General features: G+C 34.0%; 1 protein-coding gene across 8 annotated transcripts; it reads right to left on the reverse strand.

Moving 5' to 3' along the window:
* Positions 1-117: 117 nt before the first annotated feature.
* On the reverse strand, positions 118-22,602 carry Mgat2 (alpha-1,6-mannosyl-glycoprotein 2-beta-N-acetylglucosaminyltransferase). 8 transcript variants are annotated; one of them, XM_087414399.1, is made up of 10 exons: positions 22,247-22,602; positions 11,515-11,576; positions 7,636-7,665; positions 5,590-5,670; positions 4,912-5,104; positions 4,098-4,472; positions 3,702-4,011; positions 2,841-3,164; positions 1,823-2,073; positions 118-1,586 (listed from the first exon to the last, which is right to left on the reverse strand). In XM_087414399.1, exons 3-10 carry the CDS (start codon positions 7,640-7,642, stop codon positions 1,358-1,360), a joined length of 1,770 nt encoding a protein of 589 aa, XP_087270525.1. In that variant the 5' UTR covers positions 7,643-7,665; positions 11,515-11,576; positions 22,247-22,602; the 3' UTR covers positions 118-1,357. The 8 variants fall into 8 exon arrangements, with proteins under 8 accessions (XP_087270525.1, XP_087270522.1, XP_011049110.1 ...); XM_087414396.1 differs by having other exon boundaries at positions 4,098-4,520; positions 11,515-11,563; positions 22,247-22,599; XM_011050808.2 differs by having other exon boundaries at positions 4,098-4,520; positions 4,912-5,086; positions 22,247-22,599.
* Between the last annotated feature and the right edge of the window lie 717 nt (positions 22,603-23,319).

Below are 23,319 nucleotides of genomic sequence, written 5' to 3' on the forward strand. Positions count from 1 at the left end.
AAAAAACCTTTGACAAATATTTTTTTACGCATTTCTACAAAAATATAATTAGCAGTGAATTATGCAAAAATAAGTGAATTATTCACCAGCAGATAAAGAAATTTAATTTTCAAGAAATTCTATTTATCTTCATTGCTGTTTTATTGTTATAAATATAAAAGGTACATGAGACATTCATTACGTTCGTATCCCCGAGGTCGTTACATGACGTTAATGCGCCTTTGAGGGCGTATCACTAGTAGTACATGTGAAATCCTTAATCTTATGAACTTATTTCCTACAATCGATTATTAAATACCTGCAGTTTTAGTGTTATGTTATACACGTTGACTAGAATATAATGAGCGTAATTCGTAATTGAAATTACGAATCTGATAAACGCCGCTGGCGTAATATGTTAAAGAGCAGAAGCTAACAATAAGTCGGGAAGCAGAAAGTTATTTCCATTACGAAATTACAGAAGTACAGGGTGCAGCCTTTTTTCCTTTATATATCGCTTATATGGCGACATGAAAAGTAAATACGTACATGTTGCCATTTCCACTGTCTCGTAGGCGTTTAGAATATCGATGATGTATGTTTCAATCTAATCGAACATATAACACAACACTTCTCTCTCATTCTCTCGCATAGTCTTCGAGAATACTCATCTTTCAAGCGAGTGCGCGTCACGTTGCTTCAAAATAAAATTGAAGAAACGCGATGTCTTATTACGAATGTTTTTATCACACTATATTTGTGGACAGCGCAATATTTAATATAAATAAATTTTCTCGTCAATACTACAATAACGCGCTTCAATCAAATATCTTTTTTCGCGAAATATATCTTTCACTGATTCATTTGCAGCTGCATAGCTTATGATGTCTTCTTGTTTTGCATCAGTGTAATGGGCATAAATAATTTACCAGATCGACAAACTAAATATATAAAAAAAAAAAAAATTGCACTTTCTTTCAAAATAGCACCAATTTGAGCTCACTATCGAGATGTTTTCTCTCGTCTGCATGTGCAGTATTACGTCTTGTCTCGAAGAAACGTTTATAAATATTCTTACTCGCAAGAAATATTCTATTCGTGGCAGTGACAGCGGTCTTACAATCGCCTTCGATCGTGGCAGCGACGATAATACGTTCGCGCAATTCGAAACTGATTCGTTAGACGGAATTTTTCCTATAGCCTTTGCATCATCCTTACTGAACATCCTTAACCATTCCATTAGAACGGTATCGTCGAATATATCTTTAGATTATCATGATAGAATTGCCGCTATAGACCTGATTATTCAGTAACTGGCAGTTCATATCACGATTTATGTATTCGAACCAATCATTATCAACATCAAAGTTTGTAGTTCTCAAGGCAAGTCCAGATCTGGAGATATGGTCATGTTCCAGCAAAGCTGATGATCTCGAACATCTCCCCATCCACCATTACCCTTACGGAGTTTCGTCTTCTTCGCCGTTCCGGCAATTGTTAACGTTAATTGCGAAGGGAACAGATGATTGCGCGCCGCATTCAAGACGTTTTGGACTTTCGCTATCACTGCCGTCGATTCACAGTTATTTTTCTTATGATGCACTCCACTGTAAAAGCAAACATCCAATTAAAAGGATGATAATTTTTTACTTTCCACTTAGTGAACACAAGTCAACACAAATATCATTCTATTTTTCTTAACATTTAATGAATAATAAAGATCGAACGACATATATCGAATTATGCAATCAAATGGAAAACATCCCTTAAAAAGAAGATATGCGAAGGAGTCGCAGAGTAAAAGCTCTCATTTGTGGGAAATAAGCGAAGAGTTGATACTCGCCATTCTCCGATATGGAAGACTCTCGGAGCTCTCATCGTCATTGTGATCAATCCGGATTCAGCGCGAGGCGCTATTCCGGCGCCCCGACTGGACGGTACGCATGTTTGCGCAATATACTGCAGACTCCAGTCCCAGTTGTAATCGTCGTAAGAACAAAACTGTGCCGCGCATTTCCGTAGCTTGTTCCATGTGACACGATTGAATGCCATGCCCATATTGTGCTTGCTAGATATCCACGGAGTAACTTCCGCCTGTCCCAACAGAACAAAGACCATCGTTATCAAGTACTGATGTAAAATTTTCACAATATTTTTTCACATAAGATCTACTGAGGGAAATCTAATTTGAACTATGTGACTACGTCTAAAGCGAACAGTTGAGACAAAGTCAGAATTTTATTCGTAAATATCTCCTACCGTATTCTATGAGACTTTATTCTTACCAAAGACACGACTTATGACTTCAGTCGTGCGTAGGTAAGATACTTCGTACGCTCACAGTAACAATTGGATCAATTGTATTATGACTTTGTATCGTGCATGTAATGGTAATAGATGTTCGGAACATGCACTACTGTCTGGAGGAAATGGAAATTCATCTACAGAGGCGTTCCACCTACTGCATTTGGCATGGTAAGAATATACTAATATTGAACGTTAAATTGATATGTTTACCGAGTTCGTATAAAATTCACTATATTTTCTTTTTACAGAATAAAGAGCGCGTTTTCTTGATTCTCTAATTCAACATCAAGCAACCGGAGTCACCAATCGATCGCCATGCAATGCGTCCTTTGTTGGCTGGATCGATGCGAGCCGGTGGAAGCGAGTCGTGCAAAGTTTGACAAAGTTTACCGAGAAGGATGGAGAACTACTTGCATTTTCCTAATACGGCGGAAGGCGAAGCAAAAGAAAGAAAAAGAAGAGATGGTGCGAGATCAGGCGAATAGAAAAAATCAAAAGTATGACGATAGGCGGTCTTTTTGCTATTCGGACGGGATTCGGTGGATTCGGAGAACCTTCTGATAATGGTTGTAGAGGCTGGGCAGGAGTTGGAAGGCCCATCCGGGCGCCGCTTGCATCGTGTTCGCGTTCTGATAGTAGGTGGATGACACACCGCCGACGCCGATGCCTCTGACGCTGCCACCACCACCGGTACTCCCGTTACCGATGACGGCGGCGTTACCACCGACGTTATTAACGCCGTCGCCACCACCGCCGGTGACGGTGACGATGCCGCCGAATCCGTTGCTGTCGATTTGCTGCCTCTGCGCCATCGCCGCTTCTTGCCGCTTTAATCCACGCAGCAACTCCTTTTGCAGAGCACTATCGACGCCGAGGAACTAACGGATCGGGCGTGCGTGAAACATCGACACAGACATACTAATGGTGAACATATGATAACGTCGGATACGCTTAACGTCGTAAACGTGCAACGATGCGCAATGACACGATATTTCCGCCTTCGAGAATTTCTGCGTGTCGAATCAGAAAGAATGAAAAATACGCTGTGTGAGAGAAATAAAAATATTTTGTTTGTAAGCGAGGGATCGCGTTTCATTGGGATATGATAACGCTCGCGCTAATTTTGCCAGATACTGTCACGCTACAAGCGCCAGCAACGATGTACTTCGTGCGCCAGTGAGAAAATCGCCGTTGTTGTATATGCCTAATTATGAATGAGGTAAATGAATGCGTGTGAGCCGCTAAAGAAATGTTATTATAGATTGTCTACGCATTGTCGATCGCCTGTAAATGGTGCCTTTGATTAACGTACACCCGCCCGATATATTCGTACGTCCTTATTCTGTGCATGAAACATCGCGCAAAGCAAAATTACAAATGTAACGAATATGCCAAAAGTACGGACAAGTTCTCACCTTACGACTAAAATCCGTAAAATAGTTGTACGTCTTTAAATATGTACCCAACGATAGAACGTTGCATCTCTCGCAACTGAGCTTACAAGTGCGCTCCATGAGTCTAAGCACATGTAAGAAATCTTCGGCGACATAGTGGTCCTCTTCGAGAAAGAGGACCATCCCGGTGTGATTTCTTGTTACTGACAATTGATCGAACACCCTGTTCGCTTTCCACCACCAGTGATGCTTGGTCTGCGTAAATTTCGCCTCCCTGTAGTGACCGTACAAATCCGGGTGTTTGGCGTTGGTGCATTTTAAATTTAAGGCCCTGCAAAAGAGAAAACAAAATTCGATTGAATTTGACAAATTCGGGGAAGGTTGTTCAATGGATTACAAACGGCGAAGACAATTTACTGTTCTTTGCGAATGTTTCGTGGACAGTCGTTGGGTCCTTCACCGGGAAACGTATGAGGATGAGTCTGGATGCTGTGTGGATAGTAGATCTGCATAACCCTGCAAAAGTCGACGCTTTGTACGAGATAGTTGATATCTGGGTGCCAAACGTCGTGGCTAAATACGAGAAGAGCCTGCTCGATGTCCTTAGCTTGCGCTAGTGAGACGATAAGGTGCCGTAGATAAGTGAGCCGCGTGTGCACTTGGATGACTATAATTGGAGCGTCGCTGGCCAACGGTCCAAACGCCTCCTCATTGTACACTCTTTGCTCCGCATTAGCTCGTTCGATTTTATGACGGATTTCTGCGATCTCCAGTTCCGTGAGCGCTCCCGAGCTAGAATTCACCAAATTTGTGGACGAGTTACGTCCCTCTTTTAAAAATCTGAAAATATAGAAGGCGAAACGTTGACGGGAAGATGAGGTAATTATCGAGGTAATTTTATTAACGCTATTTTATCGGCAAAACTTTCCCCTAAAAGTTTGTTTGATTTATTCTTGATAATTAAAAACTTTCCTTTAAAAAGGATGGTTTATGAAAAATCTATCTCGAGAAAAACAGATTTGCTTTATTTAATTCTTAAAGGAGGTATATTAAATCTTTATAAAATTAAAAGATAAAAAATTATATATCTCGTACTTCACATCCAATTTGTTTTCAATTAAACTCGCACATGCGTTTAAGACATGTTAATAATGTAACATAACAATATTAATAAACGTAATAACGGCATTGTAGTAACATTAAAAAAATTTTGCGAAACTTGCGAGATTACCTATGCAATTCTTGAGGCACGAGAGAGAAAAGAGTCTCGTTCGATGATGATTGCCCGGAATCATCTCGACCAGTCAAACTGACAACGTGAAGCTGAAGCCAGAGAAACGTAGCCAAAACGATGAACACGAGGGTCCTCAAAATTCCGCGAGCCGATCGCGATCCTCCAGCGATCACTGTTCCTACGAACATATCTTTTAATATTTGTTCATATCTTTTGTTCTAAGAGATAGTCTTCGTTAAGGATGTTTTGGCTGTACAATATCAAAATTTCATAGATTGCTAAACAAGTATCAATTAAAAAAAGACCAATATCAGCCATGAAGTAAGAAGATGTTACACCTGTCTTACATCATGATATCAATGAAAAAAGTTTAATTATAAATCCACTCTGAAACTAACTGCAAAAAACAAAACAACAAATAATTTGGCTTATGTAGCATATTTTGTTGCTTTATAGGTAACACTTTTTTAACAAATAAATAAAACCAAATAAATTTTTTCACGATATTTATTACAATTTTTCATTACGATTTCTCCATAAAATCAACTGAATTTTATCGATTCCAATTGAAATAAAAAAGTTACTTTCATATAACGAGAAAACGTAAAGTGTAGATGGCATATCTTCGGATCTAATACTTTATGTATAAATGATGACATATCGTTATAAACCTACCTCCCGACTTTTTTCTGGTATATAGTGTACAGCCGGGATACTGCTTCGCAAAACCTTGTATAGACGAATCGTGAGCTTTTCCTGCACATATGGATAAGTTACCGATAATGTTAAACAAAAGTAGTATACGATAGCGAACTAATTTTCCTCTATCGCATAGTTATCTAGTGCTCCATTTTATTTTTCATTTCAAATTACGATGTTTGTAAAAAAAAAAACCGAAACGTAAAAAAGTATCGTACTTAAAACTGCATAGAATAATATAAAATTCTCGTAATATTTTAAGTTTTTTAATAAACAATATATTTGATATCACTTTAAACATCACCCAATATATTTATGATATAAACTATACTCACTCGCGATACTACTGCCGCATTTTCAATTCATAAGATAATTAAAGAATCGATATAGAAATATCAAGTATCACACAATATCAAGTATTATAAGGGTGGCCCAAAATTCGCAAATCAAAATTACATCAAGAAAGTTCTCGAGAAAATAAGTTATGAAAGTATTTACTGTTTTTTATTCTATATTGAATATAAATAATATTCGGAGTGTCATTTTTCTATATCTTTCCTAAATATTAATTTACTAGAGATTTTTAAAAAAATATAAAATTTTAAAACTTCAAATATTTAAATTTTACAATAAATACTCATTTTCCAAAACAATCTATGTCTCCCTATTTTTAAGAATCAATTTTAATAAAAAGAAACGCATTAAATGACTGACCATTTTAATAATTCTCTAGTTTAGAAAAAACAATCCGCATTAAATAGTGCTTTAAATATATAATCATAATATAATATATAATTACGTAAAAGATGTCAACGCGATCAATGTTGCAAACGGTGTGTCCATTTAATAAATATTGTCAAGCTGTGCGAAGTATCGGGACAATGAGGTCGACATGCAATGCTATATATGCGTATGCAACTAAAACTTGTATTTATGTATTCATCGAATATTTGGCTGGCAAATGATCACGTCGCCTGGAGTTTGGTTTTATATTCACGATACACGTACTATACAAAATTAAAACATATTACGAGTAACATATACATGAATCGCGCCAAGCGAACGGAATTACAAATCGTGCTACCATTTCTCAAATATTCGACGAACGCAAACATTGTCGCGTTTATGTAACGAATTTTATGTAACTCGACTGTGTATTATCATACGTAACATTGTCACGGTATACAACATCCCATTTTACATGATGAGACGTGTATATAGGTTTGAACACTCGTCAAGTGATCATATCTCTTTGTGTCATCTTTACACAGAGTGATGATATAAAGATATCGCAAATTTTCTAGAAGAATGTTAGAAATAAAATATCCTCCTTGATGCTCCAAAATCGAAATCTTTTATATACATATAACAAAAGAGCTACCGCTATTGAATTCAAGGAACAATACATTTCAATGTTTTAACCCACCGTTACTGAGCGAGATTCAACAATGCAGACTATATATAAACAGAATGTTATTTTTAGAATTGTATTGTGTGTATCATTGTAATTAAAAGACTCTCTTAAAATAATTATATTTATATAATTTATGTTCAAGAATCAAACTTAATTTAAAATATACTAAAAATTTATTACAACTTAAGCTTTTAGATTAGCAAAGGTTCAATAAATCTACTTTAGTAATCGTACATATTTTTAACGGGATAAGTAGAATTACGTTTTTTAATAACTATATTTAATGTAGACGAATTTGCCATTTTACTTGCAAGAATATTAAAATGAGAATGAGAGAAAATATTTTATGAGATGTTCTATCTATAATATTGTATTATCTAGAATTTCCAAGAAAATGTCAAATGTATTTGCCCTTCTGAAAAGTTCAATAATGGTATTCCAGTTATTCCAAAAGGTTTCGAGAAATATTTAGTACCTACATCAAAAACGAGTTTTATCGCTAATGGCTTCTGGAAAAATGGTTTTCGTTTTAAGTGATTCATCTTGTATAACATCGTTTAGAAATCGTTTTGACTAACAAGCAGGCCTTAGGCTATTTGTTCACTCACCTTTCATAGTGTCATTCCTAGGAGAGCGTCCTAAAACAGAATTCACGTGAAATATTAGTGAGTAGTCTCGTGACTCTCTATTAGAGTCGTCTCGTGAAATACACAGGACAACATAAATAAATTTAAATAACACGAGCAATATTAAAATAAAGTCAGTCAACAAAAATAAAATACACTAGTTGCTTTTTGAACAAAATTAAGACTGTAAATAAATTTATTATAATTCTTTATTGTTTTTACTGCGATTCGATAATTTCCATGATCGCTGCACGAAGAAGTTCAAATAAGCGTTAAACCGCAGAATATTTCGTGCAAATGCAACAACATGCGACCATGGATTGTGCAATAATACTGTCAGAAATCCCACTGAGACACGTTAGAAATACGAGCGAAAACTCTCATTTTGAACATTTATGTAATGCATCGATAATAAAAAAAAGATTCAGCGAACAAAGCGATTATTATTCCGCTTCATAAAAAGATTGTGTAACTAGATATCAGATTTTTTATACAGATAAAATATAAAAAAATATATAAAATATATATACAATATATATACAAATGTGCACAAATAAATATGCATTATAAGACATTTCTATTTTGATCTTACTTCCTAAACTGCTTTCTAAGAAAATATGCAATTGTGTAAGAATCTGATGTCTTAATTATATAATTTTTTTAAAGAAATATAACTATAGTTCCTATAATTGACTTGCATGGTAATAAAAATTGTTGGAACGTTTCATTTATCGAATTGCATATTTTTTCATTCTAATATCGTTTTCTTCCGTAAACTACTTGTCTTTTCAGCTTCTGCCAGAATACATATATTCATTTAGCATATGTATGTATTGAAATTTTTCGAAACTGTTTGGCAAATTCAAGAATACATTATCATGATAAAAATGTTGAGATATGACAAGTACGCATGGAAAAGCATTTTTTTTCGCGCATTTATACTGCATATGTTTCAATTGAGCAAATATACATACATATATATATATATATATATAGTTATATTTTAATCTGTACGACTGCATAATATTATGGTTTAATTATTACTAACTAACACTACATTACTGGTATCATTTGAGATAACAATTTCAGCAATTGTCCGCCTATCGATATATGTGCATAAATATCGTCAAATTATCATATATTACCATTTGTCAAACGATATGACAATAGTGCAGATACTTATTGCAGATAAGAAGCCTGTATGTTAATAGGCACATTTTTTTCAATTAAGCTGCCACAAAGTGTGACATGCATTGCGTGCGTTTGCATAAAGAGTTTATAAGGCAATGAATACCTCGCAACATCGCGGAGTGAAGATAAACGCATGACTTCCGTGTGCAAAGATGCCTATGATAACGCATTAATGTTCGTTTCACCTTCAAAGTGACAGCGGAATGCGACAATACAATCTTTCTCTATTATTGCAGTATAATTTTCTTCACTATATGTATAGCTTCACCATCTTATTTTGCATACACCATATTGTTTATTTCTCGTATTAGAAATTTCTTTTTTTAGATTTTTTATCGAAAGTGGAATAATATTAAACTGACCGTGGAAAATTCGTGTCACATCTCGAAAACTTTATCCCTGAGAAATCTGAGAAGTTCCGAGAAAATTGAATCCTCAAATTATATAAAAGATGACGAAAGACATTGCGTTCACTATGTATATATATATATATATATATATATATATATACGTACATACTTATTATTTTGCATCATATGAGACATTTCTTCCTTCAGATTTTTCAACAAAAGTATAATTGTGTATGGATTAAAACGTATCTACATCAAAAGTATTTCTTGCATTTTTTTCAAAAAATTGACATAAATTTTCCGAGTGCTTCAAAATAAATTTCGTAAAATAAAGAAAAATAATACACATTAATGTATTTTTTTTATCGAATGACTAACTTATTAATTAAATTTTATGATTAATGAATTTATCATGAAGAAAGTAATGATAGCGAGATGAAGATTTAAGGTAAAATGCAAAAGAATGAAGCTACTGAAGAGACTATTGTAAATCAGAACGTCTCAAATAACACTTCTATATTTAATTGGATAATTCACTATTTATTTCTTCGTAATCACGTCTCGTCTCAATCACTTTTCAATATCCGAAGAGCGAATCTTTTATTCCGCGAATTTCAGCTGTAAATACCGCGTCAAGGATAAAATTAAAGGTGCATTCGTTTACATACATATGTGAAGATGAACGTTCGACAAGCGACGCGATCGATAAAAAGTGAGAAAGAAAAAAGAAGCGAGAGAAAGAGAAATTTGAAATCTCGCGTGGGAAGAGAATTGGCACGATGTAGTGCTCTCTGAACGAATAACTTCCAGCTTTCGCGTGAAATTCCGTGCTCTCTCTCTCTCTCTCTCTCTCTGATTTAGTCGTTATATTTATCGCGGTGACAATAAAAAAGACTCGTGGGCTATGTGCAAGACATCGCTTCTGTCGCTCGCACATGCGGTCGTCGAATTCTGCTCGTAGTTATCTTCGATCCACCTCGTTTTTCTGGCACTCGTTCAATGCACGCCGAAATCTCGCGACCTGTTCGTTCTGCTTGAACAGTCCGTCGCGATTCCACTAGATATCGTTTGACATTTTAGTCGAATGATAAGCGATTTGAAAAGTCCAGTTTCAAGATTTCTGCTGAAAACGATATACTGCGTCGATCGAACTGTATCAATTTATGCAACATACAAGATATTCCAATGTCATATTATCGTAACTTTTTTGGAAAAATAAATGTTTTTTACAAATGCATATTCACACGTTAATTGCCTCATTTTTGCTGGATTTAAAAGATAGATATAAGATTGATAATTACTGGTAATTTCAATATTATGCAATATTGGCGTTTCGTAAGTCATATATTATCGGTTTTATTGAATTCATAACTTGCACTTTTCCAGTCGTACTTTTCAGATTCTTTCAAAAATTTTTCATTTATTTCCTTTCCAAACATATAGCATTCATCTGAACTCTTTGTTACATAATGTGCGTGTAGAAGGCACATCTTTCTCGTAATTTTTATATGCTTTTACGTATTTAATAATTGATATGTTACATTTTTGGCACCGTTATGTTCCTAAGACTTGTAAACAAAAATATATTATTATATATTTTGCATTAAATATAAATTAGAAACAAAAGATCAATAAAAATTAGCACTTTTTTAATAAAAAAAATTCATGCTAGGATAATAATAAACATATCTTCGAAATCTTTTAATATTTTCGAAGTAACTGATTTCAAATTTGCATTCATAAATGATAAATTTTAAATGACAGATTCAAAATGGCGATTAAAATGACTATTAAGGCATGTTAATTTCTGATATTAATGAAATATAAATTCTCTTAATATTTTTTATTTTTTGTATTCTTAATATTCTTAATTTTTTAATTAAGTAATGTAATTCTTCCGTATAAAATTTTACACGTAAATAAGTCAAAATTAATTTTTTCAATTGAGCTGCCGCATTGAGTTCCTCATTTTAATTTCTTAAATTTTGACTTAAGATTTGTAATCCACGCGCGACCCCCTCAAAAACCTTCATATAAAATTCAGCAAAATATGTTCAATGGAAAAATTTGTACAACAAAGAGTTAAATGGCGACAGTAGAAGGCAACAAGATTCGCATTGAATAAGAAAAATAAAATAGAAAAGCTAACAAAGAATAATCGGCTAACAAGAATTATCGTATATCGTAATCATTTATTGAATCGTTTAATGTTACGATATGTGTCTGCTACTATCATATAATATTATTAAAAGATAAAGATAATAAAATAATTATTTTATTCGATAGACTTGTAAATAATATTATCAATTATTATTATTACCTTGATAAAGAAGAATGAAGCATCGTCCGACCCTTCATTTTCACGAAATCTGAAACATAATGCTAGAACATACAAACACATGATAAATACAATGCGTGTATTCAAATTAAAAATACAAATTACATAATCGGATTCTAACAATTAAGTGTTTAAGAATTACATATTTCGTAAAATAAAAAAAAAACAAAAAGATTTCTAACATACTCATTTGTTAATTGACATTCTTAATTTAGAATTGAATTACAAATACATTTATCTCAGCAAAATAAGACAAAAAGATAAGAAAGAAAAACGGAATTGAATTGAACTGCTCATCTTCTTATTGCATTTATATCCATATCAATCAATTTATCTAAAAAATAAATAAACAATAAGAATACTGCATAAAAATAAAAACTAATAAGAAAATTAAATTATATCGATCTTATTATGGCGATATTGAAATATCGCATAGTATTTATAAAAGTGTTCTAAAAAGATATATCAATGTCATGCATTATATTTAAGTGGAAAATGTGTAGAGTTGTATATATAATACGATACAAACGGATATGAAATTAAAACTACATTATGAGCTGTATACGAGCTGGTTTTATGATATCGATCCGATATAATGTTCCGCTTAAATGAGTCTTTAGATAGCAGCCTTTATAAACGTGACTGTATCAGTCCAGTAATACGCATTAGTACGGCTTATGAATGAACCTGATTATGTCATATAGCACACACAACCCTCAAAATAACTCATCGGAAAAAAAAGTATTCGTATCGAAATATTTTTATCCCGTAATATCTTGTATTAATTTCGCCAACTGTTCATTAATTATTACCATGGAAAAGAGAAAAGAAAATACGCGAATGGTTCCGAAATCGTTTTATCGCGTATATTATACATGCTCCAATTTTTTTTAAATGATATAATTAATTATATTAATTACTTTTCGTTTATCTTTCGACACAGTGAGCAAAATAAAATATTTTAATGAAACTTTTGTTTTATTATCTCTCTCTGTAGAAATACTTTCATCTCTTATATAATTCATTACGCTTATCATAATCTGTTTTAAATGTCTGTTATTTTTATAGATATATAATAAAATTGCTTCTCATTAGATATTTAAATATTTTTTCATACGTCATAACGTAATTTTATTAAAACGGTTTTTTATATTCTTCTAGAAAAACAAATTTATAAAATATTTTTCTATTTTATACAATCTGTGATTCATTTTTAAAAATGATGTTTATCTTTGATTACCTTCCATTTATCTTATCATGTACAAGGTAATCTTGCTGAAAGCAAGATTCTCTTATTTACTTTCTTTCAAACAACATTTCTACAAACATATTTGTAAAAAAATAAGAAAAAACATTAAGTTTCTAATATGTATTTATGCTTATATATATAAACTTTCCAAATAATTAACTAATGTGAGATGAAAGTAAATTCTGTGCATCAGAGAACTGTGATATTAAGCAAAAAATTGTGTTTGTTAAACCTTGAACGCGAATCAATCGAAATGGAAAGTAGATTGGTTCAACCTTGTTTTTGCATCTCCTTATAATAACTTAACCCAGACCGTGACTATATTCAGATAACTTTTTTCCATCTAAAACAGATACTTAATTTACTCTACAAATAATATAAATACATTCAACATATTCACCAGATAGAAAAACAAATAGAAAAACAAAAAATTGTGTAAAGAATATAATAAAATTTTCACTTAAAAGAAAAATCCAAATTTGGCAGACAATTCATAGATTAAAGACGGGAACGTTCTAAATAAATATACAAAGGAAGGAGCAAATGCAAAGAGCGATTCTCTCTCAGATCGTTTTTCATCGCTTTCTGCTAAACGCTGTTTAATTACGAGCGCACGATATACATAGTAACGAGACGATAAACGTACCATTGCTGATCGAGACGGCGCCACGGCGACCGGAAATTTGGGTTCTTTCATTCGTAGGTGCGTGCCTCGCTCGAACACTTTTGACGGACGGGTGCACCGTCTATTTCTGTGTTTCTCGGAGAAGATGCTATAGTTGTTATCGCGTCGCGCATGGCGTTGGTACTGTTGGTCGCCGGTGAATAATGCATCGGATCGTCATGTGTACGCATATATTGGTGAGGCGTGTGTGCTCTCGTATATATAAGGTAGGAAGCAATAGGTAGGTTCGATATAATGTGCTTCTACGCAAAGCGTACGTGTGTGTGGGTGTATGTTTGTGTGTGTGTGTTATACTCCATGCGGTAATATTACCGCGGTGTCCCTGAATATCGATTCACTGACATATCAGTAAATGTATGCACCGTCTCTTTTTTACAATCCGACTGCATTCTTATAATAGCCTTAATCATTTCCTCGATGAGCACTACGCATAGTGATCAGCGAACACGACTCGTTAAAAGTGTTCTTAGAAACGCGATATTTATATACACTGAGAAAAAAAGTTGTTAACTTGATTAAGTACACTTAGTTCGTAACTTACTTGATTACTTGGTCCAAGTAATTATAAATTTAGGTTAAATATGTATATACGTGAGTCATGCAAAATCTTGTAATTTAAAACAAGTTATTTGTTTAAATTAACAAATATTCGCTTGACAGCCCGTGATCGCAGTGTTTAGTTGAATCAACTAATAGTTTTTTAAATCAGCAGCTTTCGTTTTAGTATACGAATTGAAAAAACTAGGCTGTGCAAATAGATGAGTTATGCAAAATATTCTGAATTGTATTGAATATTGTTGAATATTATATAAGATCGTTTTCTTTATCGTTTCGCAAAATCATAAACACGCATAATTGCCACAATTTTTTGTTGCTTGATTTATACATTAAATTATTGAAAAACTTGATAACTCTACACTGAAGAAATAATTGATTGCTGCAGCAATTTAAATGGCATTTTTAATTGGCTGCAGCCGCGTTCTATCGAAATTGTAGGTATATTGACATTGCGGATAGGCTAACGCAATCAAAAATTCGCTGCAATCAATTAATAAAAACGCTATGCCATATTTTACCATTTTATTATCTAAATTGCTGTGGCAGCCAATTTTTTCAGTGTACGATTTGGAGATGCTGAAAGTTTTTCAGGTAATTCTTGCGGTTCATCGAAAATTTTTAACTTTCACTCGTGACTCCATTAAAAAAAATCTCACTTTTCGCTAATCCCACTCGCAACCATGAAACTCCAAGAGAACTTGCGTAATATCATGTATCAGATTTAGCCAACGTTTATATAGATGTTTATAGTGAGTGATTCACTCGAGTTACTCAAACGCAATGCTACTGGGATCTGTACATCCACGTTACTGAAACGTCTCCATAGCTGCACGAGATTTCAGGCAAACTCGAATGCGATAACGCGTTATCGCATTCGACAATGATCAGAAATATGTTGTTTATATATACTTAAAATTACCGTAACACTTAGCAAAATTATCGCTACAATAAGAGTAAAATAAATTTTAACGGGACATATTGCAAAATTAGAGCTTGCTTTACTTTTTGCGTGCTAAAAAAAGATTGCCGAATAAAACATTTACTGATAAAAAATGTATTAATTTTAATAAATAATTATTTAAGTAGTGCCAGTTGAATATGTACTTAAAAAAATGTAAACCTATTAATTTATCTGGTACAAGAATCATTAATTTGATTTAATTATATTATTTTTACCTAGCAAATATTCATTTTTTGTTAATAAATATATACGTATATTGTAACATTTATTCATTTATTAGGTGTTGGAATTAATTCGTAGCGTTTTACAAGTGATGGGAAGTACTTTCATTAATGTATTTTTTAATGCTCATGTGAAATAAATAACATTCTTTCATTAAAAACGCTACGAATTAATTCCAACACCTAATACATATAATATAATGAATGTAATAAATGTTATATATTTTGTTATATTCATGAGCACTATTCAAACAATAATTTATTAAAATCTAGTACATTTTTTCTAGTGTAATATTAAAAAAAAAATTCTTTTTTTAAACAGCTTTTTTTAAACACCGACATCTCAATAGCATCAATTCTACCTCACAGATGGTGAAATTATTCACACGGTGGAATTATCATAAATTATCTCTTTTCTTCTCCCGATGTCTAAAGAAACTGTTCGCATCCTTAAAAAAATGCGTACAAGGATACACATGTCTAACACTTGTAATACGCGCATTAGACTCATCGTCGAGCGTTTTACCGTCGTTTACCGCATCGGAGACGTAACATTGTGAAAAATCGTTACACGTTTCGGTACAAGATGCTGCCGATGTATCGTGCTGCGTATGCGCGCGCATATATAAGTATACCGGCATGTAAGTATAAACGAAATTGCACTCTCACGTCGAAAATACATAATATCTGCTTTCAACGAAGACACTATGTTCTATCTAATGCATTTCTCAACTGCGGATTACACCTTGAGATTTTCCTCACCTCTCCGAAACGAAAGAATTGCAGAGTTGAGCCGAGCGATATCTCACCCGACGATCATCGCTCTTTTCTCTCGCGGATTATTTATCCCTACCTAGGAGGAGGGCAAATATACCTGTATATAAAAATCATTATCACACGCTACCGCCCACCCGTCACGCTAATCAAAAGTCTGGGCTTAATGGTATTCTTGACATTTGTTTCCTCGGAACACGGCTCGTTTATCGTGATTCACATGGAATTGTCGGATAACGATCAGAGAAAATTTAATCTTCTCATCATACGTGACATTACATAACAGTTATATATATATATACAATTATTTATAAAGTCATAATGTTTTATTGGTGCTACACATTTCTGAATAATTTTGACTGAAAATATTTACATAGTGATCTTGAAAATTATACAGTACTCAAAGATTGAAGTTAAATATCTTCAGGACATATTCTTTTTATTAGAAATGATTATTGTTAACAATAAAATGTTCCTAAATAACAAGTTAAATCAATATCAACTATAATCCTCAACAAAGAAGAATCTATAAGTAAAAAACTAAAAGATATCTTGAAGTTAATTCAGAATTTTATAAAACATTTCAAAGAAGTATTAAGTAATTCTCTCAAACAAGTAGTCGAAGTTAATCGACTGTAATCGAACTTAAGTGAAGTAAATCGAAATAATCGCAGTTGAAAAGTACCGAGTAGAGAAAAACTTAATGATAATAACTATATAAGTGACTATTACAAACTTAATATTGCGTAAAATTACTGCACATAGAGATGAAAAAAACTGTTATAATTTCAATAACTTATAAAGTAGTTTATTCTGTATATATATATATATATAATTTATATAATTATCGTCTAAAGTTTCTACCACTGTTTTTTTTTTCAAAGTACTGGAGCAATTATGCAGTTATTTGGCACAGAAATCTCGTTAGAAACGATTGACCGGCAATGACGGCTTGTTACAAAACCCGTATCGTGTTTTTTTTCATGACCAACGCCTAGGTCGATACAAATAATTAGTTTCTCAGCTTCATCGTCGCATGAGACCGGAAACTGCGTACGATGCGGTTAACGGCAGGACGAGATTGCAGTATTAGCGATACCGGGCGAGAAAACGAATCGACAGACCGAAAAGAGAACAAAATATCCATCCGCTTCATTCTTGTTGTACTATACTTGCCAGCTTTTCTCATATTTTACGATTCTGGAAAAAGGCCGCACCGTCAGTGCACTGCCAATGAGAATGTATGCAAATCGAAAAGTACAAGGCCTGATATACTCCGACCGTGAAAAACCTGCACTGGCAGTAGAAAAAAAGAACAGTCCATGATGAATGAGACCTGTTCTAGAGCGCGCAATGCGCCGTAATTATGTGCGGTGATGTAACCGAAGTATCGTGACTTGTAGCATCGATTTCTATTGCGTATCGTTATGTACAATGAAAGAAATAATTGCCCAACATCGTATCTGATTATACATGCTCTTGGAATGTAGAGACGTTCATTTCCTTGCGGAAGAAAACAATAAGATGGACAATGAAAATAAAAGATCTGTATAATATTAAATAATAAAAATATATAATATTAAATAATAAAAATAATTAAGATATTTGTTAAATAATTTTAAAAATATATTAAATAATTTTTTACTTGTATGACGTTGCAATTACAACATTTTTCCGATAATAGCATCGCGCGACGAAATAATAGCGTAGAGTAATTTTTAGAATCTATTAATAAGAGAAGCGGTTTATTCATTGCGATGTAGGATCAGGATGTTGGATAACGATGCGACACAATGCGGAGCTACGTATAAAGCATTCGCCAGCAGGCACATTCTACAGCGTAGACTTTCCTTATGGGAACTGAAATAATATTTTATCGAAATTTCATTGAATATCTCATTTCTCATAGTTTTTAAATTTCCAACAGTGAATATTTTTACAGTTATGCTTTTAATTACACACTTTATTCTCTGTATTTCAATAGATTTTAATAAAGAATAAACTCTCTGAAATATACTTATTCTTTATTTTATTTTACTGTTTTTTCTAAAAATAAATTTCTCGAAGTTCCATTTTATGAATCGCTTTTAACTCGATAATTTTTTGTTTTTATGATGAGAAAAAAGTATCTTAATTTCCACAAGAATCATCTTATTTAGCAAGCTTATTATCGTATATCCCACATAAATACTATTTGTATTCGTGTACTGTAAGAAGTTCCTAATTTAAATTCAGTGTTAGAAGAAGCGTTAATAAAGGCGGCTATCGTGAAGTGTTAATGAATGTTAACAATTCAATTCTCGTTCACATGCCGTTCATTAACGGTTTTGTTCTCTTGCAATAAAGTTCTTAAGCGTCAAAATAATGTAAGAAACTTGCAAAATATACGTGCACGATTCTATCATTCTACATATTCAATAAGATAAATAATACATAATCGTTTAAATGTTAATATTTATTTGTCTGCTAGTATAATGATGATCTTTCGCGTTCGATTTTACAATGATAATAAAACGGTATTGATCGATCGCGTGCGAAGAATTGCGCAATAAATTCTAGTCTCGTCGCTACTCCGTTTCTTCACCTATTTGCCATCAAATATAAATCTAAAAATATTAACAGCAGCGCACTCCGCTCGAATCTCGTTGGACGCAAGTTTCTATTTGTTGACGAAGATTTCAATCTTGTTTCGCCAAATAGGAATTTCTTTCAACCATGTTTACCGTAATATATACATATATACATATATAGTATCTTTAACGATAAAAAGAAATAGTCTAAAAAATATTTTAATACTATTTTTCAGGATCATTGTTTATTAATTTGTCCTGAATCTTTCCTGAATATTCACTTGGAGTCTTTGACCGATTTAGAATTGCTTCGTTTAATTTAGCACTAATTTATTGATGGTAAAATTCCAAAAACCGCAAATTATTCCTATAGTTAATAATTATTTGTATCAAAAATTAATTTTCTTCTAGCTTTAATTGAGAATGTAACAATATTACATACCTTTGTAAGAAAAAAATTCTTTTCTATTTTCTCCCCAAGATATATTTTAACGGTGAATCTAAAAAATTAAGTTTAAAAATTCATGTTCGATAAATCGATTTTCTAATGATAACTTGCTTTCTATAATATGTTCAGGTGAAAACTAAAGCATGACTATCTTTAAAAACATTGAGTACTCTTTCTGCTCTTCTTAACCTTTTTTAGAGTGAAAGGGTTTAGGGCAAAGGTTACTTTCAAGCAAGTTTAAGTTGTGTAAGTCAAGATAGATTTTGTCTTGAACCAGATTGTTCTAGGTTTGTAAATAAAATTATTTGACTGTATCTATATAAATAAATGTGTACCAACGAACAAAAATTTCTTTTAAAATTAAATAAGTTTATATAAAGATTTTATTATTTATATATTCCTTTAAAGTTTAATATCAAAAAAACCGACAAGTAATATTTACTTACTCAAAAGTAAATAAGTGAATAAATTATGCGAATTGAAACATTTTATACATGCACATGTATTAAGAAATTAACAAATATTTTTCTGCTGAATTATTCAGTTTACTTTTAGTAAATTTTAAACTTTCTGCATATCTTTTCTCAATTAAGCCCCAAAAGAGATATAAAAGAACAGAATTAAAATTAGACGATGCCAATGAAATTGATTCCAAATCGATATTCGTCGGTTTACGAATCCCAATGGTCGAAAATAATCTCGCATGAGAACGCGAGATCCTCCTATTGGAAATAAAAAGGAAAAACGGTAGAATTTCAGTAAGTTCATTTTTTCGAGAGAGCAACAGATACGCGAGAGACGACCACACGTCGGCTGTCACGTCTCGACTTTCACGGGTGTAGTTTCTCGCGTGTCCATACCATTGAAATCTGAGCTCGACGAAACTATACCGCGGTTTCAATCTCTTCCCTTCTTCTCCTCCTTCCTCGTGTGTGTGTTACGAACCCTCCTTATCAGCGTTAGAGCAATATCGATCGTCCGCGCCGTACCGGAGCGTAACACCCGCGAAGCTGCACACAATTCGGCGCGGATGTCCCGAGATATCCGCTCGCGTGTCTCCTCGTGCGTGCATCACACGCGACAAGATGCACCTCGACACGGCAGGTATACTTCCGTTAAGGCGTGCGAAGAGATTGACTCTTCCGCCTTCTACGATTGACCTACACGGTAGGTCGATCGAACAAGCCGACATATCGCTTGTCAAAACTGCAGTCGGCGCATGTCGACCATCTCGTCGATACCAGTCGTATACGGCGTGATAAGCCGAGATATGTTATGTGTGGACCGCAATTAACGCTAAACGGTATAACGATACGCGGTTCCGTTCGCGCGACACGTGACATGACAATCGCGTTCAATGCCATTATCGAACGAGAGTCGCACGATCGCGTTCAAAAGTTCGCGTTTAGTTACTCTCCGTTTAGCAAACAGTTTGACTTTTGTCTCTCGAGATTCGGGCGTGACATACGCTATGTGATTAAGCCTGTCCTTTGCCACTAAGCTGCACTAAATTTTCTTTCTTGTCTCCGCCAAGCATCAAATATTGTATATTATCAGTTTTATTTTGCAGCGAGTGTATAAGAGTTTAGCTACAAAGAGCAAACCTCTTGTCGCATTCGGTGCCGTCATCGGCCGATATTATGACCCCGCATCCAGCTAAGAACGCAGTGTAATCGCGCGTGATTCTCTTTTCAATCCAAGAAATACACCAAGTCAAGAGAAAATCAAAACAATTTTATTTTGACGTCACGAAAATAATGATGTTTGGTTTGGTAGAAAATTTTACTGTTTATTGACAGTCAAAAATTAAAATAAAATCATTTTTATTTTTTTATCGACTTTTGTACATTTCTTGAGACAAAATCCAAGGAAAATACAAAAATCAACAAAAAATCAAAATGACTTTATTTTGAAGCTTAAAGTCAATAAATAATAGTTAAATTTTGTAATAAAAAATTATCATTTTGATTTTTTGTTACTCAGTGTATTCCTTAAGAAGTTAAAATAATGTCAATTTGATGTCTTATTAACCAATTATTGAGTGATTTATGTCATCTTTTGTCATGATTCAATATGACATTATTTTGATTTTTTCTCATTCTCCTTTAGTTCACTCGTAATGATAAACATAAACGTGATAATCTCGGTCCTGCTATCAGCTGAGAGTCATAATTAAAGACTATATTTGCCTGTATTCACGTTTGTCGAATAAATCACACAATATAATTGTCCAACACGCTTTTGTCCCTAATACAATCGCATTCGGTGTCATCGTTAGCTGAGGATCGCATGAACTGTGTTTAGAATCCCGTAATTATATCCCGCATTTAGTTAAATACAATTAAATTGTTAAACACTGAGATTTATTTTTGCAACAGCACACGTAACACAACTGTTCTATTCAGCGTGATCGTCGGTCGAAGCTCGCACGGCACGACGTTTAAAGACTTTAGCGATTGTGTAATTCGTTCCTGAAACTTATTTGCGGCACGTAACATAAAAATCGTATATATAATAATAAAGGTTGTTACGTCCACGTGTTCGCATTTAGCGTTGAGCGCAATTTCTCTGATTCTGAGATTTGTTTGCAACACGCAACGCATAAAAATTATATGCGTTACCGCTATCGGTCGGTGCTCGTACCGACCGCATTTAGAAATCCATATTTGCCCTACTTTCAGCCTTAAATTTATATTCCAATACATTGATTCTGATATTCGAAACACACTCTGGTTATAATTTTCTGTACAATAAACCAATCTAATCCCTTTTTTTCTTCCCTTCAAATTCAAGTCTTAATTTAAATGCTACGAGATGCAACAACAATTATACGTTACACTTTTAAAAGGTGGTCGAGGTATATTCAGCGTATGAATACTACAAAAAATACTTCAATACTTCAGTGATCGTCCATAAGGATCGAGAAAGATTATTGCAAACCGGGACAACACGTCGCGACAAGAATACCCGGACGGAAGCAGAATGGGAAGAAGCCGAAAACCCAAGAAACATACAAAAATAAAAAAAAAATGATTTTATTTTGATTCTTAACGTTAATAAAGAGTCAAATTTTGTAATCAAAAATCATCCTTTTGACTTTCATGGCGTCGAAATAAAGTCATCATTTTGACTTTCTCTTGACTTGGCGTGTTCCTCGAGGAGCAACGTGTATGGATCGTCGGCGAATCGATCGGTAGGACATGGCCAACATTAGGAAGGATCCGGAGGGATCCCAATTGTACACTCACATGTCCGTGTATGATGAGAGCCACTCCGGGCGCAGTTTCCGGGGAGACTCCGTTCCGGTGGCGGGTCGGTGGCGGCGACGGCGGCGGCGACAGGTGCCGATGACAAAGGACGTCGTCGTCGTCGTTTCGGCCACATGCACGCACCGCGCACGCACTCGCAGAGCGTGGTGTCGGAGCGACTGACTGAATGCTGCTCAATGCGAAGGTAAAGGAGTCCGCGCGCGTATTCGCGCGTTCCGCTCAGCCGTCACTCGTGTCACGCGGCGAGTGAGCCACAACCGCGCGCGTGCGAATCCCTCGAAGCGCGCCCGCAAAACGCGAACCCACCCTCGGACGACTGACGGCTCTCCCTCCGGTCGTTGCGCGCGCGCAAGGTGGGGAAACGACGCTCCCGTGGCGTGCATTCTTCCCCGTCGCACTTGGTGAAAATAGCCGGACAACGTGTCCCAACGAGACGCCAGCGCTCTGTAAACGTTACACACGAGAGTCGCCTATCTTGAGAGTTTAGGTGGTTTAGGGGTTGTAGTTATACCGAGTCAAGTGGGGAAGATACTCTTGAGGGTGTTAATGACACTAACTGATCAGTACTGCTGATTACGGTATATGATGCCTCTTAATGTATTAGGGGTTTCTTGTTTATCGCTAATGGATTAGCATCGAGTATCTTTGAGGGGGGGAAAAAATAGACATTTTGTATAAAGGAGAAAAAAACAATGTGGATTTTTCTTGAATAACAATCAAGTAACGGAGATTGAACTTTGAGCGAGATTAATGATGTTGGAAATGTAAACTCTTCTATATCATCGCTTTAATGTACTTTTTGTCACCGCGTAATAATATTAATATTAGCAGTATCTGTATTGTATCTATGCATAATATTGTATAATAACTCATTTTGCTAATTTGTTATTATGAAAGTAATTGCAAGTTAAGTAAATTAAAAATAAAAGTGCCTTCCAATCACAAATTTTACTTTTCTTATGTTTCCTCTCTACTCTCATTAATGGTGACTTTTATGAATAATAAACGTTACTATTGTGAAATTTTTTTTATATACATTTTATATTTTTTAT

The sequence above is a fragment of the Acromyrmex echinatior genome, chromosome 16 (assembly GCF_024713525.1).
Source record: "Acromyrmex echinatior isolate Ae372 chromosome 16, ASM2471352v2, whole genome shotgun sequence".
Classification (NCBI taxonomy): Eukaryota; Metazoa; Arthropoda; class Insecta; order Hymenoptera; family Formicidae; genus Acromyrmex; species Acromyrmex echinatior.

Coding starts and splice junctions, on each gene's coding strand:
- Mgat2 (XM_087414396.1), bottom strand. Junction 3,165..3,701: donor TTACGGATTTTAGTCGTAAG/GTGAGAACTTGT, acceptor CCGATCCGTTAG/TTCCTCGGCGTCGATAGTGC. Junction 1,587..1,822: donor GTCTTCCATATCGGAGAATG/GCGAGTATCAAC, acceptor TTGCTTTTACAG/TGGAGTGCATCATAAGAAAA.